The sequence below is a fragment of the Ambystoma mexicanum genome, chromosome 7p, assembly GCF_040938575.1.
Source record: "Ambystoma mexicanum isolate Mex_15411 chromosome 7p, UKY_AmexF1_1, whole genome shotgun sequence".
Taxonomy (NCBI): Eukaryota; Metazoa; Chordata; class Amphibia; order Caudata; family Ambystomatidae; genus Ambystoma; species Ambystoma mexicanum.
Window position 1 is genome coordinate 68,672,897 of NC_090939.1, and position 17,317 is coordinate 68,690,213.

General features: G+C 45.4%; 1 protein-coding gene across 2 annotated transcripts in view; it reads left to right on the plus strand.

The window, feature by feature from the left end:
• Positions 1-17,317, plus strand: part of CFAP44 (cilia and flagella associated protein 44) — a 1,393,686-nt gene that overhangs the window by 97,067 nt on the left and 1,279,302 nt on the right. For both annotated transcript variants that reach the window (XM_069635797.1, XM_069635796.1), the window contains one exon: positions 12,891-13,022. In XM_069635797.1, the coding sequence (XP_069491898.1) occupies positions 12,891-13,022 (132 nt within the window). The remainder of the gene's footprint in view (positions 1-12,890; positions 13,023-17,317) is intronic.

The following is a 17,317-nucleotide window of genomic DNA, read 5'->3' on the forward strand; positions in this document are numbered from 1 at the left end:
GAGTGGAATATCAATGGTACACGACTCCTCTATTCTTGTATTCATCAGTGTCTGCAATAAAAGCAAAGTCCTTCAATTTACACCTTCCATGCTCTGTCTGTAGTTTATTATTTCAACTGACTTAATCATCTTCAACATTTAAGCTTTAAATCAATTCAACACCATGGGTGCCTACCTTTACTTATGTTCCAGGCATCCTTTGTATCCCATCCCTAATCATGGTGACTGGTCTTCTGCAGGATCACTTACATGCATGAGATACAGGGGAAAGAACTATGAACCCCTGGCAACTAATCTGCCCCAGGTCTACAGTATTATAAGCAGCAAACAGAGAACTCTCATCTTTCTCACTTGTTTCCTCTATTTTGGAAGGTGCTGCTTCTTTCTTGAGGATGAATTAGGAGACGCACTCCTTCCTACCTTATGCTTGATTCTGGTCTCGCCCTCGGAAGGACACCAATTTACTCTGCCACACAATAAGAACACACCATTAAGTGTGACCATTTCCTTTACACAATGCCTCTCATCATATCCATAGCGAGACCAGCATGCTTACTCAATGGTGTAAGTAACTCATGCTGGCAACAAGTAAGACAGACACAAGTGATCACAGTTCAAGGGTGTTTATTAAACTTTTATGCAGGTTGGAAAAACACCTAATCGAAATCTAAGATGGGAGCTAGCGTCGAGCAGAAAATGAGAATAAGGCAGTCCTAGTGACGTTGTGTCAAATAAAAAGGGCCTTTACTAAGAAACCTATCACCAAACCTTACCGCTAACACAAAAAGGGTGTGGGATAGTTCGCAAGAAAAGAAAGAAGTGTTCTCAAATAATATGTCAGTATACGGTAGCTTGGGTCTCCTTTCCCCATGTTTTGAGCACAGGGAAATGTGGGATTTCGGAGCACAGAACACACTTGAGCTTTCCCAGCACAAGTAGACAGTTCTGTTTCAGTTTTCAGAGGCCTTGATGGCTAAGTCTCCTTTCTCTGGAAAGTCTCTTGCCTTCGAGGACCTGACATTTTCCAGTGACCAAAGACAAAAGTTCCTTTAACAGAATGAAGGTTTGTTTCCACAGTTCACATTGGATGATGGTTTCACCCCTGGGTCCCCCTCTTTTGGGCACTGACCCTTAAACAGTCCTCATCTATATCAAGGCCTTTGGTGGCTGCATCTTCTGTTTCCGAGTGCCTGATTGGTTCACTAAACAACTAACAAACACAAAGTTCTGTCTCATATGTCTCTCGGGTGATGACTTCATCCCTGGGTGCCCCTCTTCTGGGTGCAGACCCCTCTTGGCTTCCAGCCTCCCTCCACCAGGTGCCCTAAGGCTTTTCTCAGTGGTAGATTCACCCCGGGATCTCCCTCGGTCGGGGTCGGACCCTTCTGAAATGTTTAATTTCTAATGGATTGCGTCCTCACACGTATTCCTTTTCTTTGATATTTCCAATATCCCAGCTTTGCTGCCTAGGAATTCTTTTTTCTGCAGGTGGCGCTGTGCATCAATGCTTATCGAGTCGATGTCCCTCGGAGGCCTCCATCTTGACGTCAATGTCACTGCAGGTATATGTAGCACGCGCAGCGCCCGGTGGCCTCAGTTCTGTTTTTCCATCCTTACAGCTTTGGCTGCAGTACGCCTCGTTTTTGGCAGGAATATTTTCGAAATCTTCTTCAAATCTTCTTCAAAATCTCATGACCATCTCGAGTTTTGATACGAAATGTCTTAGTCATCGGTGTCATCCACTTCTCGATCCGGCTTCAAGAAGTGCCGTGACTGCGGTGCAAAGATGTCCGTGACAGACCCTCACAGGATCTGCCTGTGGTGCCTGGGGTCGAATCATCCGTCTTTGGAGTGCGAGGACTGCCTGTCGATGACAGCCAAAGCCTTGAGAGAACGTAGAAGGAAGCTTGCGCCAGGTAAGCCCCAAAAATCTCCTTCTACTCCATCTAAACAAAAAACCTCAGAACAAGTCGAGAACAGTTTATCCTCGTCGAAAAAGGTCCAAACGTTCCTGTTCACGAAGTGGGTCACATCATTCGTCTACTTCGAGACATGGAAATTAACGGCGCCATAGGTAGCCTTCTTCCTCGTCTTCTAGTTCACCGGAACGGGTCGTTTGCCCTACCAAATCGAGTTCACCAGCCCAGTGGGAGGAGTTTAGTTCAAATATTAATGGTTTTTGACAACGCGGCCTTGCATCGCTCAACTACACCTAAACGCGATGCTCCGGTCGAAAGGCCTCGGAAGCACAAGAGCTTTGCGTCCTCAGACCCTGCGGCCAAGTCTCTTCGAGAGTGATTCCATCCCTCGAGTCGAGAAAAATTCTCCTCAAAGACTAACTAAAATACTGACGTTATCGACGCCAAAGGATTTGACTATGACAGGACCGAAACGTGCCTCATCAGCGCCGATACCTGTGGAGAAGCCATCGACACCTCGAGTGTCGACCTCCTCGACGCCACGTGTCAAATCCATCAACACAACCGTGGAAGCCATCGACGCAACCATCAGAGCCATCGATGCATTTGTCAAGGACATATACAATTTCAACATTTTTGGCTCCTGTGACAACTGATATAATGTCAACTTCAGACTTCTTCAAATCCCTCTCTTCAGTTTATGAAGATGCAGAGGAGTCCTCTGAGGAAGAAAGACCCTTTCGGTCTTTTGATGCACTCATATCAGAGGACTTACGCATGAAGAACTTGCAAGAATGCCTTCATGAGGCTAGTGGAATTGATACCTCTCCTGAGGTTGAATTTAGAAAGGCAGACTGTGGTGACCACACTGATGTAACATACAGACAGCTAATGTCAAGGGTCATGGAATACATGGGATGGTCGAGACCCACACCTGTTTTTGAACAGGATGATCTCACCGACATATTGGACAGATGGCCACAGAAGGACTCAATTGTCCCTTTCCATCAAGCCTTGCAAAGGAGAGTGGCTTCCAATTGGGAGGCACCAGAGGTTATCCCAGCTGTATATAAAAAGCTGACGGCCAAGTACAGAGTGTCTAGCTCTGACCCTTTTTACTTCTCCAAGCACCCTACACCAGAAAGCCTGGTAGTGCAGGCAGCCACCTACACAGGTAGACAGAATGCCTATCCTACGATACCTCAGGATACGGACAACAAACGTTATGACGCCATGGCCAAAAAGGTTTTTTAAATCTGCCAAGGATGGGAAAGACGCGATGTGCGAATCCCTCCAGACTGGTCTTGACTCGGTTGACAGTATCAGCAAAGCTATGGCGGCTAGTACAGTGATAGGCAGGATTTGCTTGGTTGTGAAAGTCAGGGTTTGGCCCAGACGTACAATCCAAGCTACTCAACATGCCCTTTGACTGCATGCATTTATTTGGAAACAAAGCTGATGAGAGTTTGGAGAAGCTGCAAACTTCCAAGGCGGCTGCAAAATCCCTTGGAGCTGCAATAAGGCAAACTCCAAACTGCCCCACAGGTACACCCTGGAGGGGTAGGTCCTTTTGCAATTATTCCACATTTGGAAGGGGCAGAGGACAGCCAGCTCAAGGAGGACAACGACAATTCCCCCGTGGTCGACGGGGAATGAGTACTAAGCCTGCAACAGCAGCAGCTGCCTTACCTTCAGCCACTGCGTCAGCCGCTCCAAAACCTCTCTGAGGTCTTCGTTCACAAGACTGCAGTAGGAGGCAGGTTGTCGCAGCATCTGACAGAATGGCAGGCTATTACCTCAGATGCTTGGGCATTGGAAACAGTTGGCCAAGGTTACTGCCTACCTTTCCTGCAAAATCTCAGTCTTCCACCGGGGAACAACTCTTGGAATGTTCCAGATTCGCTCCTTATGCAGGATATTTTAACCCTGCTAGAGAAAGGTGCTATAGAACCAGTACCTGTAGCGGAGAGGAACAAGGGTTTGGTACTCCCCATATTTTCTAATTCCAAAGAAGGATGGAGGATCCCCATCTTGGACTTAAGAGACTTGACCAAGTTCCTCAGGAAGGACAAGTTCAAGATGGTAGCCCTTTCTCAGATCCTTCAGGCCCTCCAGCTTCAGGATTGGATGATGTCATTGGATCTCCAGGATGCTTAATTTCATGTGCCAATCCATCACAAGCACAGACAGTACCTGAGGTTCGCTGTTGGCAGTTCTTGTGATCAGTTTTGGGTTTTGCCATTTGGGCTGACCTCCGGAAGAGGGTTTTCACCAAGCTAATGGCGGTTGTGGCAGCGAGTCTCAGGAGAAGGGGGAGGGGGTTCACGTCTACCCCTACCTAGACAATTGGCTGATCAGGGCCAGTTACCCAGAACCAGACCCTGGAACATCTCAGCTCCACCTGTCACTCTCTTCACAGGCCGGGCTTCTCCCTAAACTTCCAGAAGTCCCACATGATACCATCAGGAAGACTCAATTCATCGGAGCAGTCCTGGATGCATCCCTGGGAAAAGCCTTGCCACCAGAGGTGAGGGCTCAAGACATTCTGCAGATGGTGACCCAATTCCAAAATGCCCAACATCTACCGGCCTTCGATTTTCTGAGGTTGCTCAGCCTCATTTTTCATGTGCCAGATGCTCGCCTGAGAATGAGATCTCTTCAGTGGGCTCTCAGGACCCAGTGGTTAAAATTCTCAAGAAGGATGTCAGATCTCCTACAAATCCCAAACAGAGTACCACTGGATCTTCAGTGATGGGCCTATCGGAAGAACATCTTGAAAGGAGAAACATTTTGGCAACCATGGCCAGAGATAACAGTAGTGACGGACACCTCACTCACGGGGTGGGAAGCCCATACCAACGATTTGACCATCAGCAGTCGTTGGTCACCATCAGAGTCCAAACTACATATCAACCTTTTAGAGCTGAGGGCAATCAGACTAGCGCTGAAAGACTTCTTGCCATTTTCACGGGTAAAGAATGTCCTGATAATGACAGACAACATAGTGGCCAGGTACTACCTCAACAAAAGAGGTGTAGGGTCACTACCACAGTGCAGAGAGGCAATGCAGGTCTGGTTTTGTGCAAAACAAGAAGGAATATCTCTATCGGCAGTTCACCTAGCCGGTGAGAAGAACACGATGGCAGACGCTCTGAGCAGACACAGCACAGCTTCCCACGAGTGGGAACTAGCTAGGAAGTCCTTCAAGAGATCTTTACCCTTTGGTGAACCCCTCAAGTGGATCTGTTCTTGACTGGTGCCAACCGGAAAGGCGATCTGTACTTCAGGGAATTTCCCCCAAGAGAAGCTCTAGGGGACACGTTTGTGGTGGACTGGGGAATTTCCACTCCTGTACGTGTTTCCTCCATTCCCCGTCATTCCTCAAGTGATCAGGAGGTTGAGAAAGTTTGGGAAACACATCATCCTAATTTCCCCCGATTGGGCCAGTAGGACGTGGTACCCGGACCTTCTGAAAGGTTGAGATACAAGGAGTGGGACCTCCTGGATGACGTAATGGAGATTTTGCTTTCGGCGAGAAGGCCAGCAACAAAATCTTTGTACCGTTGCCGTTGGAATAAATTCTGTCACTGGTGCAGAGAAAATAATGTAGATCCTTTTATGTGTACAACGCTGATTGTTTTATTCTTTCTGCCATCTTTGGCCAGTCTGGGGCTCCAAATTGGTACTATTAAAGGCTACTTGGCGGCGCTGTCCATTTTTAAGCGCTTGTCAGAGTAATGTTCCTACTTAAATATTCCACTGGTGACACAATTTCTAAAGGGGCTCACCAATGTGTTTCCCCCATCTCCTTTCCAGGTTCCAGTTTGGGACATTAATCTGATTCTAAAATTCCTAATGTGTGAACCTTTTGAACCTTTACACTCATGTCGACTTTTAAGGTTGTTAACCTTTAAAGCCATTCTATTGGTAGCTCTAATATCAGCCCGTAGAGTGAGCGAGTTGCAGGCACTTTCGACCGAGCCACCCTTAATATCTTCCACAATGATAGGGTTGTTCTATGGGTCATTTTAACCTAAAATCATTTCTGATTTCGACATAGGACAGAAAATGGTTCTGCCTTGTTTCTATCCCCCCCCCCTCATCCATGCAAGGAGGAGGAGAGACTACATAGGTTGGACCCTCGTAGAGCGTTAAGCTTTTATATTTCTAGACTGTCAAAACTGCGTATTGATGATCATCTTTTCATTGGATATACGGTTCATAAACTGGGTCAGGCAGGCTCTAAGCAGACCTTATCCAGATGGATCATGCTGGCCATTTCAGAATGTTACAGGTTGGCAGGTAAGGATCCTCTGGAAGGTTTAAGTGCCCATTCCACCAGGGGTATGGCTGCCTCTACAGCCCTGCAATGGGTGTACCAATAAAAAACATTTGTGAAGAGGCAGTGTGGTCTACTATCCACACATTCACAAAGCATTACTGCCTGGAATCGTCCCTCGGTCAGGATGGTAGCTTTGGTAAGGCAGTCCTGCACTTGGTTCATGAAAACATGTAAATTCAAATTCTACTCCCTCCTCCAAGTCAAAAACTGCTTTGGGAGTCTATCAAAGAGGAATACGTGGGAGGACACAATCCATTCGAAGAACAAGTTACTTACCCCTGGTAACGTTCTTTCGACTGGATGTTCCTCCCACCTATTCCTCATCGCCCTCCCAGCCTACCCCACAGTAAAATTTCCCATGCTATTACAGTGTCCGTTCCTTCAAAGTTGAGTATGGTAATTCCTGTGCTTTTTTTGTGGGTATTTCTGCTGTAAAGGGGGAAAAGCAGAGGCAGAAAAACAGTACTGAAGTCAACGGGCACTGCACGTGGGTTATATGCCTTCGATGATGACATCCTCGATACGGAGGCCTTCGATGAACATTGAATCAACACCATCGACGCACAGTGCCCTCTGCCGAAAAACCTTTTATTCGAAGCAGCTGAAGCTGGACAACACATGTCAAAAGATGAGGAATACGTGGGAAGAACATCCAGTTGAAAGAACGTTAACAGGGGTAAGTAACTTGTTCTTCTATCACGATGGACAGGGCTGGGGGGAGTTGCCACTTGTGATGCATCTGCAGGGGCTATTCCCCACAAACAGGACAAGTAGGATGTTTTCATGAGCAACTTTAATCACCACATTTGAAGGAGAGGGTGGCGGTGGGTTGCATTCTCCCTGCTGTAATGGTATCGGCACTTGATTCTCCAGCAGTGTCTAGGGATGTCTTGAGGCCCTTCACTCTAGCCCATGGACACCACCAGGCCGCTCTTGCTCTATCAATCAGCACAGCAGCCACGTTGCAGTGGTTCAAGGAATGTGTACATGGATTTTGAGTACTATGGACACAGTCATGTTGCATTGGCTCAAGAAATGACTGTATACGTTCTAACTGCTATGTACGCGCTTGTGTTGCACTGGATTAAGGAATGCACACTGGTTCATACTGCTCTAAAACAGTCATGTAGTAACAGCCTATGGAATTTGGGCACAGGTTATGGCTGCTCTGAACTCAGGAATGTTTAATTGGTTCAAGGAATGTGGGCACAGGTACTGGCTGCTGCGATTACAGCCATGTTGCATTGGCTCAAGGAATTTATGCCCAGGTTCTGACTGCTATGAACACAGCCATGTTGCATTTGCTTAAGGAGTGTGTGCACAGGACCTTACTGCTATGAAAACAGCCATGTTGCATTGGCTCAAGGAATTTGTGCACCGGTTCTGACTGATACGAACACAGCCATGTTGCATTAGTCAAGGAATGTGTGCACAGGTTCTGACTGCTACGCACACAGCCATGTTTCATTGGCTCAAGGAATGTGTGAACAGGTTCTGACTGCCACAAACACTGCCATGTTGCTTTGGTTCAAGAAATGTGGACACCGGTTCTGGCTGCTGTGAGCACAGACATGTTGCATTAGCTCAAGGAATGTGTGCACAGGTTATGGCTGCTATGAACTCAGGAATGTTTAATTGGCTCAAGAATGGTGGCCGAATGTTCTGGCTGCTGTGAGATGTTCCAGAGCCCATCATTCTACCATTGCCCTACCAGCCCTTTACATGACTGTGGGCTGTAGAAGATGAACGTGTTACACTTAACTTTGGAGTATAGAAGGTTAACTCTCAGACGAAATCATTAATGGAGTGTATGGTATCCAAGACACACCCACGCTTGAGTACCATTATAAAAATTTCTTTGTCCAACTTGAAATAGTAAAGATGACTTCTTTTGTGTTTTATTTGCTTGTATCATGCTTAACATGGGCAAGATGAAGCAGCATAATTAAAGTAGAGAACTACATATCAATAGAGTATTTAAAATAAAAATGATAGACCATGAAACATCATAATGAGAAATTTGCCAAGGAAGTTATTGCATATGATCAAGTAGATAACTGAAAAAACAAGAGCAGGTTGCGGGAGGGGCTCATTGGGCACATTCAGGACAATGGATTGGAGTAGAAAGTGAGACAAATGTGGTGGGGGTTGAGGGAAGATATATCTGTTGTTGAGGATCCGCAGCACAAGAGGGCACATAATGGTGTATGACCGAGAAGAAAGAGTACTTTGCGTAATTAAGACTATATATGTTTAAAGACAGTGCATGGGTTCTGTAACTGTAGTTGGTAAGCGAGAGAAGCCAGCAGAGGCGAACGAGGTGTTGAAGATGTGGCCTCAGAAGGGGTGATTGAAAAGACCATAAAGAGGGATAGCATTCTGAGTTCAGAGGTCTGCATTCTCTGTGAGCGCTAATAGGACCAACGTGGTGAAGAAACGGCAGTGTTCTGTGGGATACTGTGGTGTAAATTGGCCTAAGCGCTTTTGGATTTCGTGGAGCAGCAGTCTTTTTTTTTACGTTGCATTATTGGAAGGAGGAGCTAAAGGACACATATACTGTGTGAATAGGAGGGTGGGCGGAGTGAGCAGAGTGTTCTGTGTTCTCTTGGCCTCGGAAGCCATGGAACACAAGAGTGATCTTAGGAACTCTGGTGCCTCTCGGGGAAGTCAACAGCCTCAGCATGCCTGCCACTCTCTGCAGTAAATCAATGGCAGCTGTCTCCCCTTCAGCACATATACCATTGTCTAATTCTTCCTATGTACTGGTTTCTGTGACTGGGTGTGCTGTCTCTTGTGCCGCTCCTTGTTTGTCCATGATTGCGACTTTATCCATGCCGATCAGTGGCTCTGTATTGGACTTGTGTTTAGGAGTTCGGATGATTTGCACTATGCAACTATTCAGGAAGCTATTAAAGTGGCCCATATGGTGGTCACATATGCACAGGTTTTGTGTTCAGAGGACAGTGACAAAGGCGTATCTATGCCCCAAAGAGAAATCCAATTGGTCTGTGGAACGGCATCCGTGGGGCAGATGGCCTGTCTGTCTCGGCCAAGAGCGGACCCTGTGCCTATTACTTTGAGATCTTTGGATAATTCTCTCATACTGGGTGAATCTTTGGTTAAATTGTGCAAGGAGGTTGAGGCAATGCAAGGGGGTAACGTTCGCTCGAACTCTGGTTTTAGGACTGAGGGCATCTTAAATACGCTGCTGTGTTCCACTCAAGGTGCCGATTTGGATGACCCTAATAAATACTGTCATGCTTCTGCATATTTTTTTACCCTGGAAAATATACATTTAAGAAGACATTCTGAAATTCTGCCTAAAATGGATTCTATTGGATCTGCATTGCATTTGGTTTTGGAGTCTCTCCTTAGACTGTGATAATATCAAAGATATTGTCACGATGAATGCAGTAAAACTTTCTTTATTGGAGGAGAATTTCCAAAGGCTGCATAAAGAAATGAATAGAAAGCCCGTTGTACAGCCGCTTTATATAGGGACTGATGGTAATCCTGCAGAGGATGGGCCTTAGCTCCTGGTGGATATTATTTCACCTGTTTTGTTAATATCTAGTCAAACACAGAACAGTTCCACTCCCCTCTTACAGTGCATTTCCTGAACCTTTTTCACCATTGTTGTCCATTTCTGCTGTGGCAGAGATTCTTCAGTCTCCTGCCCCAGTGTTTTTGAATTCACGTAGAATACAACGCAATGAGAGGAATGCCCGGAGGAAGAAAGCAAAATCTAAAAACATGGCGGCTGTGAAATCTCATGGCCACAATTCGTTATTGAAACGACTGCGTCCGCTACCTATAGTTGATGGTATTATTGATCTTCATTCTCAATCCATAGCAGAAAGGGGGTTTAATCCAGTTCAGGCCTCGTCAAGTGGTGTGCCAGAGTCGGATATTTTGGAAGTCCCAGCTTTTTCTATTGCTCTAGAGACTGGTACAGACCCTTGCTTTCTCTCTGTCGTGAACGAGGAGAGGATCAACACCAAAGCCTCAGCGCCCTCCTTGTGTATCGGATGTCACGACTATGGGGACCCTACAAACTAAAATTACTATTTTTTACAACCTGCTCAGAAGATTAACTCTGCTAATGGTGTGCCATTGACAACTTTTAATAATGTGGGTGCAAGCCGCCCTTGTCCTGGAACATCCAGTACATCATTTACTTTGGGTGCGCCTTTGGGCATTGCTCTTTCTTCAACACATTGTGGGTGCAGAAGCGGCACACACATCTTTGGGTTATCCCCAATCTAATGACTGCCTTCAAATAATATGAGATTAGTATATTTCTAAGACTATGGGGTGGCAAAGTAATCCACATTTCAATGGTTTGGCAAGGATGAGTAGGTCGAAATTGTTGGATACTTTTCAAATGATTCCTGCAATAAGATCTTTGCATTTCAATGACATAGATTGGATAACATTGCCACTAACAAACCATAATCGTATGGCTTGCTGCTTTCATTCTGTCATAGTTGCCAGCCTTGTTTGGAATCAGCGTTTAAATCTACAGATATAAGGTTATTACTTGCATGCTATCAACTCGGCAAAAGAGGGGGAAACATTTCTACCTTGTGTGATGCAAGGGGAGAATGTAAGGGTGGAAGACCCTATATCCTCTTATTCCCATTTTCAAAAAGGGAGACCCTTCTGAGCCGTCGAATTACAGCCCAATTGCTTTAATGGATTCCTCTTGTAAGGTGTTTGCTCATCTGCTGTTAAATGATTTGGATCTGCCATGCAGCAATCATCCTTACTGTCTCGCTTTCAAGTGGGATTCTGAATAAATATAGGGACATCTTTAAACACCACAGTTTTGGCTCACATATTATATACCACTAAACACAATCAATTCGGCCCCATTTCATTGGCATCTTTGGATATGTCATCCGCTTTTGATTGTGTGATACGATCTATTTTATGGACCAAATAATTGGTCCACAATCATCTTGGAACAGTTAATTGAATCCTTGCCATGGTATTTGCAAAAAGCTGTTTACTACCTACATGAACCCTTATTAGAAGAAGCAATCCAGATGGCTTAGGAACACCAGAGAGCTATGTACTCTCCGGAGCGAGTAATGGGACCAAAAAAATATCAGTGAAATGAAACCTGGGGCTCGGGTGAGAAAGGATTGCCTAACCCTGACATAATAAAGTCCTGCTTGACCGGTCCCAAAAACAAAGACAAGGCTTTCATTACTGACAGACTGGAGAAAACCATGGTCAAGTCTGCGTCCGGAGGTCATAAAATGTTATGCCTGTGAAACACCCAGACATTTTGGCATGTGCTGCCTCGAAAACCACAAGCAAGGAACTATGGAGATTGGGCTCCTAAACCTCAGAAGAACTTAATCCAAGTTCACTGTCCCAAATAATGTGTTCATGGAAAGGCTGATTTATACCCTCAAGCAACTGTGGGAATTCAAGTATTCACAACCCATCACTCCATGCCTTTGATAGTCCAACCAGGACTCCCTGAAGTGGTTCTCCTAGGAAGACCTATTCCTCTGTCTTTTATCTAGAAGGCTACCAGGGGAGAAAATACCAACTGTAGACATGCTTTCGAGGTACATGCAGGTAGTCAGATGTTCCGGGGAAGAGGGGGATTTAGGAGAAACTGTGAAGGTGTTTGACAGGATCAGGGGACCCCTCTCAAACAGTGGCAGGAGGCCTACATGGGGGTTTGCAAGAGCCACTCCTGCCCCAGAGGTGGCCTGAGGGAATAGGGAGGACTCCTCCACATGTGCCTGGTTATAAATATAGAGTACTACTTGCAATCACTCCATACCTGCCGTACAACATGCTGGCCAGTGTTTTTCTCCCTTCCCTTTCTGGACTACCGAATCCAGAGATCTTTGTGGCAGATGACTGAACATGCACCTCAACTGTGAGAGATGCAGTAGCACAAATCAAGCTGGCAGAACGTTGCTTACAGCAGACCGGCAATCTGCCACGGAACACAACTCTAAAATTGACCTTTGCTGTTGCAGGCCACCGTTATGAAACAATGGCGGACCCGCATTGGTAAAGGGAGCACGGCTTAAGAGGTGCGTTTCTAGCTTTCAATCTCTGTAACCTAGCCCCTGGGAGAGAGCAAGGCAGACATTGGCCCAGGGAACCAGCTGAGCCGGAGAGCTGATGGAAGGGCAGGAGGAGGATAAAAATGGATGGGAATAACAAGTGAGTGAGGGTTTTTCGTGTGAGGTCAAGGGAGGAGAAGGCAGAAGGGCGCTGGAGCGTGGAAGAGGGGATCTGTGACATTGATCTAATGATTCACAAGGAGCATAATCACTAGACTCGGATAGAGACATTTAAAAATACGCACTGAGTAATCATATTAAAAGATTCATTTTTTCAGAACTTGGGCAAGAATGTTTGTGATACCTGTAGACATCTGAAAGAACACAGTGAACACTTGTGTCTATCACTCTCGGTACATCCGGCTTTCACATAATGGTGGAGAAAAAAGACTTCTTGAATAATTTTCATCCTTTGTATGTGGTTTGTGGATGGACTCATGAAATGTAACTTGCTGTGCCAATGCATGATTCTTTCTTCATCGGGCTGGATAGAGATTCTGTTGGTTTTGACATTATTGTCCAACAATTCCTCAGGTGCCGAGGATGGTGAAGCGAAGAAGCAAGAGGTCGCTCAACCTCAGGAAAGTGTCACAGGGGCTGATCAGTCTGCTGCTCCAGTGGAAGATGTGGGAAAGGAAGTGCCAGAAAAAGCAGCAGACATGGAGGGTGAGTACTACACCCATTTTCAAAGTATCACCTTGATATACTCTGGTATTCACCCAATCTGATGGAAAAATATTCAACAAAATCTGTTTCAATGAATTCTACGGCAGCAAAAACTCCCTATCCTGAATCTCATACCGTGGCCAGGTATGGTCATGAAAGTATCAGGTGCCTGTATTGTCAGTAAACATCACCCAGCTGTGTGTTCAGAGTATTTGTTTACCTTCCTTAAGCCTGGCTTGGCTGACCTAGTGGTAGCCATTGTTGAGCAATCTAGGGAAACTCTTAGGAGGCGAGTGAGGAAAAGAAGAATACAGGCTAATACCATAGTTCCTAGGATGAAGGATAGCGCGTAAAGAGGCACTGTAATAAAATATATTTTGTCTCGGTCGGGCAAGTACAGTTACTAATGAGCAATCTGGTTCAGGAAGTCTTGTGGAAACATTCATAGGTTGTATTTACTTGGGTTAATCGAAGTGTCAAATTTAAACAGGACCTTGCCATACCGAGGGGGACAGTTTGAACCACCAGCGGTACCTTTGAACTTCTATTGCCCCTGCTTGGATTCAACTTTTTATAGGAAATAGTGACAGACTCAAATCCTTTTTGCTTAGTGCTATACTGGCTCTGGTGCCAGCCGCTTTCCAAAGCCAAGTTTAAAACCAATGTTAAAGATATGGCAAAAGTTACAGATAGGTCTTTACTTCGGTATCACTCACGTGCCTGTCCAACGGCACTTCAAGTGAAGGGACCCAGGTAGTCTAATATATTTAGCTATTTCTAACTCCTGGTAGTGAATACTTGGGTTGTCATTAGGAGAAAGGCCAACAGTGGCTGTTCCTTTACTCTGGTTCTGCAGCAGTGGGTCTGTGGGAACAAGAGGATCTTCTGCCGTTGAGCTGCTTTTGATGCTGCTCTGGTGAAGGGAAGAACTGGAGATTGAGTATGGTCCTGTTGTCCGTTTCGCTGGAGATGCAGGTGTATTACCGTGAGGTTACCAAGGTTGTCGGAAGCGGCTGCGTCTCTTTTGAATTTCCGACGGAGACCGTACAGTGCGGCTTGACGACGACTGCTGCGTGAGTGTGTGTGTGCGAGGAGGTCCTTTACTCGGAATTCGCCAAAAGCGAGTGGCGAGCTGTGGAGGGTCGTGGCTCTCTGCAGGAAAGTCTCCTGAAGGACTTTTCTCTCGATTTTTGAGTTACTGCCCTTCGAGCCACAATCACATTACCGGGAGGTGCAGATAGTGTCCAGAAATTTGCAGTTAGTTTCTTTCTTGGAGGAGTTTAGAGAATATAAAACAATCATAAAAGTTAAAAAAAGCATTATATGCTGGAAGATAATTTTTTTTATTATTTAGCAAATTATTTTATGACTTGGAAAGTGATTACAACTTTGGAAAAACCCCAAATATATTTTGATTATATTTCCCAGAAATGTATCTGCCATATTTATTTATTGTTGGTGTTTTATAATGCTGCTCAAGCATTTCACTTAAGAGCGCTGTGAGAAACCTGAGGGTATAATCACTTCTACTCCCCATGGACCCTATATGCAGGTGGCCAGGCAAAGGCCATCTCTATTGGATCCTGACCCTGGACCTCGATAAGCAAGGGAGAATCACCTGGGTGAAGGACCCCTGGGGATCGGGAGGGAGGTACCTTTGGGCGAGACATGGTATCTCCCTTATCCTCAGGATAGCCAACCTGAAGGTCCCCTGACCTTTTTGGGTCATTATACATGTGTTCCACTTCTCTGCCCCTTTAAATTGCATGACAGTACTGAGACGAGGAAGAGACGACTGGGAGCCATGAAGATTACCTCCCATTAAAATAATGGGACGAAGAAAATGCCTGACGGTCAGGAATGTCCCCTTAATTGGTTTAATTGTGGTCGAGCAAGTCAGGCAAGGCAAGCCCTTAATTTACACATGCAGCCTGTTAGTGAATCTCAGGTGTATAAAAAGGGAAACTGCAAACAAGCATTAGAACTGAGGCAGAAGCTGAGGCAAGAGGGCCAAAGTGGAAGCTGTGCAGGAAGAGAAGCCAGCAGCAATCACGCTATCAGAGGACCTGGGAATCCTGTCTGAAGGTGTATGCGGCTCAGAGTTTCCCCAGGTGGGCAGGCGAGCAGCAGGCGCTGCAGAAAGGCAAAGCCTGCAGAACAGCTGGCAAGTCCATTGTGAAGCACCCGGCTATTTGGTTGTCCCCTGGAAACCGAAAGCAGAGAGAAGGAGCTGTCAAGAAGGGATAAGTGTGTGGGACACTCGCAATACCCGGGCCTCTCTAAGAAGGCCAGAAATACAATACTGGTCAAATGAATGAAACAAAGCATGTTACTTATGTCAGATCCTGAGCTGAATGAAATAAATGCTAGTAACATAATATATGGAGCAAAGCAAAATATGTTACTTATATGAAACGAACAACATTATTGGCATTGAATCACAGGACTGAATGAAACAAGTGAAAGTAACATAGCATTCTAAATTAAATGAACCAATTTGCTTCAATTGAACATCACATTGAATGAAAGCAGTGAAAGAAACTTAAGTTGAATATCAGGTTGAATGAATGGAGCAAAAACTACTTTTTATCAGAAGCAAAGACATATTGAATTCCATGACAGCAAACCAGATAACCAGATTAACTGTTTCTTTGAATACAAGTACAATGTTATAAGATGAACACCATTGATGAACAATGAATTTAAATGTAACAAGGAAACTAAACTGAAGGCTTTAAGAAACCAAGGTGACAAAGTTGTGAAGCTGTGCTTTAAGAAACTGTTTGGTGAAACACATCTTGAACTCTGAAAGAAACCTAGAAGCTCCTGGTTGCGTGATCTATGATGGGTGGACAGTGTAGTCTAAAACTGTGCCAAGACCAGAGAGACCCTAATTGTGAACCAAAGGTTGATGGCAAAGCAAATGCTAAGTTCCTGGTTGCGTGACCTGTAATGGGTGGAAAGTGTTGTCTGAAACTGCGCCTCAACCAGGGAACTGTTCTATGTTTTTTTTTTAATACATTTTTATTGATTTAAACATAAACAATCAACACACAACAAAACCTTGCAGTACATGTCATAATATTTCGAAATTTGTATATATCATTCAATGTATGCTGTCTGCCTTTTTCCCCACCCCCCTGTCCCCCAATACAAGCCTACTTCACTTCGCGGTCCTCTTCTTCTACTCCCAAAGGGGTTCCTTTTTCTGTGTCTTCAGCAGATTCCTGGTCACTCGACCAGTCCTGGGTGGGCCCATACAGTGTAGCCACTAAATGTTTCCAAGCTGTCAGGGTTTCTGCCTCTCCCTCCCCTCCTTTATTACCCGCTTCATTCCACGCTGCTGTTTCAGCTTCCTTCCATTTCTGAAGATCTTTCCACCAGACTTCTATCCTTGGTCTGTTACATGCCTACCATCCCATGGCAATTCTATGCTTAGCAAGTATGTATGCCAAGTCCTTTAATTTACTTACATGTTTTAGTTGGCGTGGCCTAGGGAACCCTCCCACCAGACATGCCCCGCTGATTCGACATTTATCTTAATCCCTTTTTCATCTAATCGGTGGGCCACTTCTTCCCAGAATTTCCCAATCTCTGGACATGCCCAAAACATATGCGTCATCCCAGCATTTTCTTCCCCTCATTTAGGGCATGTTTGTCGTTCTGCGTTTTTAAATTTAGCTATCCTCTGGGGTGTCATATATGTCCTGTGGGTTATATATAGTTGTATTTGCTGTAGCCTCGCATTTCTAGACACTTTCTTCGGGTACCCTTAGGCCCGTTCCCACATCCTGTCACTCATGGGTTCACCTACTTCTTCCTCCCAGTCATGTATTACTTGTGGCACTTCCTTCCCCACTTTGGACATCAATAGTTCATATAGTCTGGATATCTCATGCCCTCCTTCTGCTATATCGTATATCGTTTCTATTGCAGCGTCAGGCTGCTCTTCTAGTATTATTTCCGACCATGTCTCTCTGATCCACTGTACCATTCTATTATATGTAATGTATTGCCCTGCATGCAACCCTGTTTCCTCCACCAGCCTCTCAAATTTCTTTATTTCCCCCTCTTGCCATTTGTCTCCCATTGTTACAATCCCCACCGTTTCCCAGTGCCTCCTAATCGTCTTCATTAGTTGCCCATCTCCTCCCGTCAATGCAACCTGTGGCACTTGCAGAGAACACCGGGTTGGGTTCTCCATGACCTGACATGCTTTGTGCCATAACTTCCATCCCAGTACCAACATCTTGCGGTGCTCTCTCAACTCTAATTTGGGCAGCCATATCACTTCT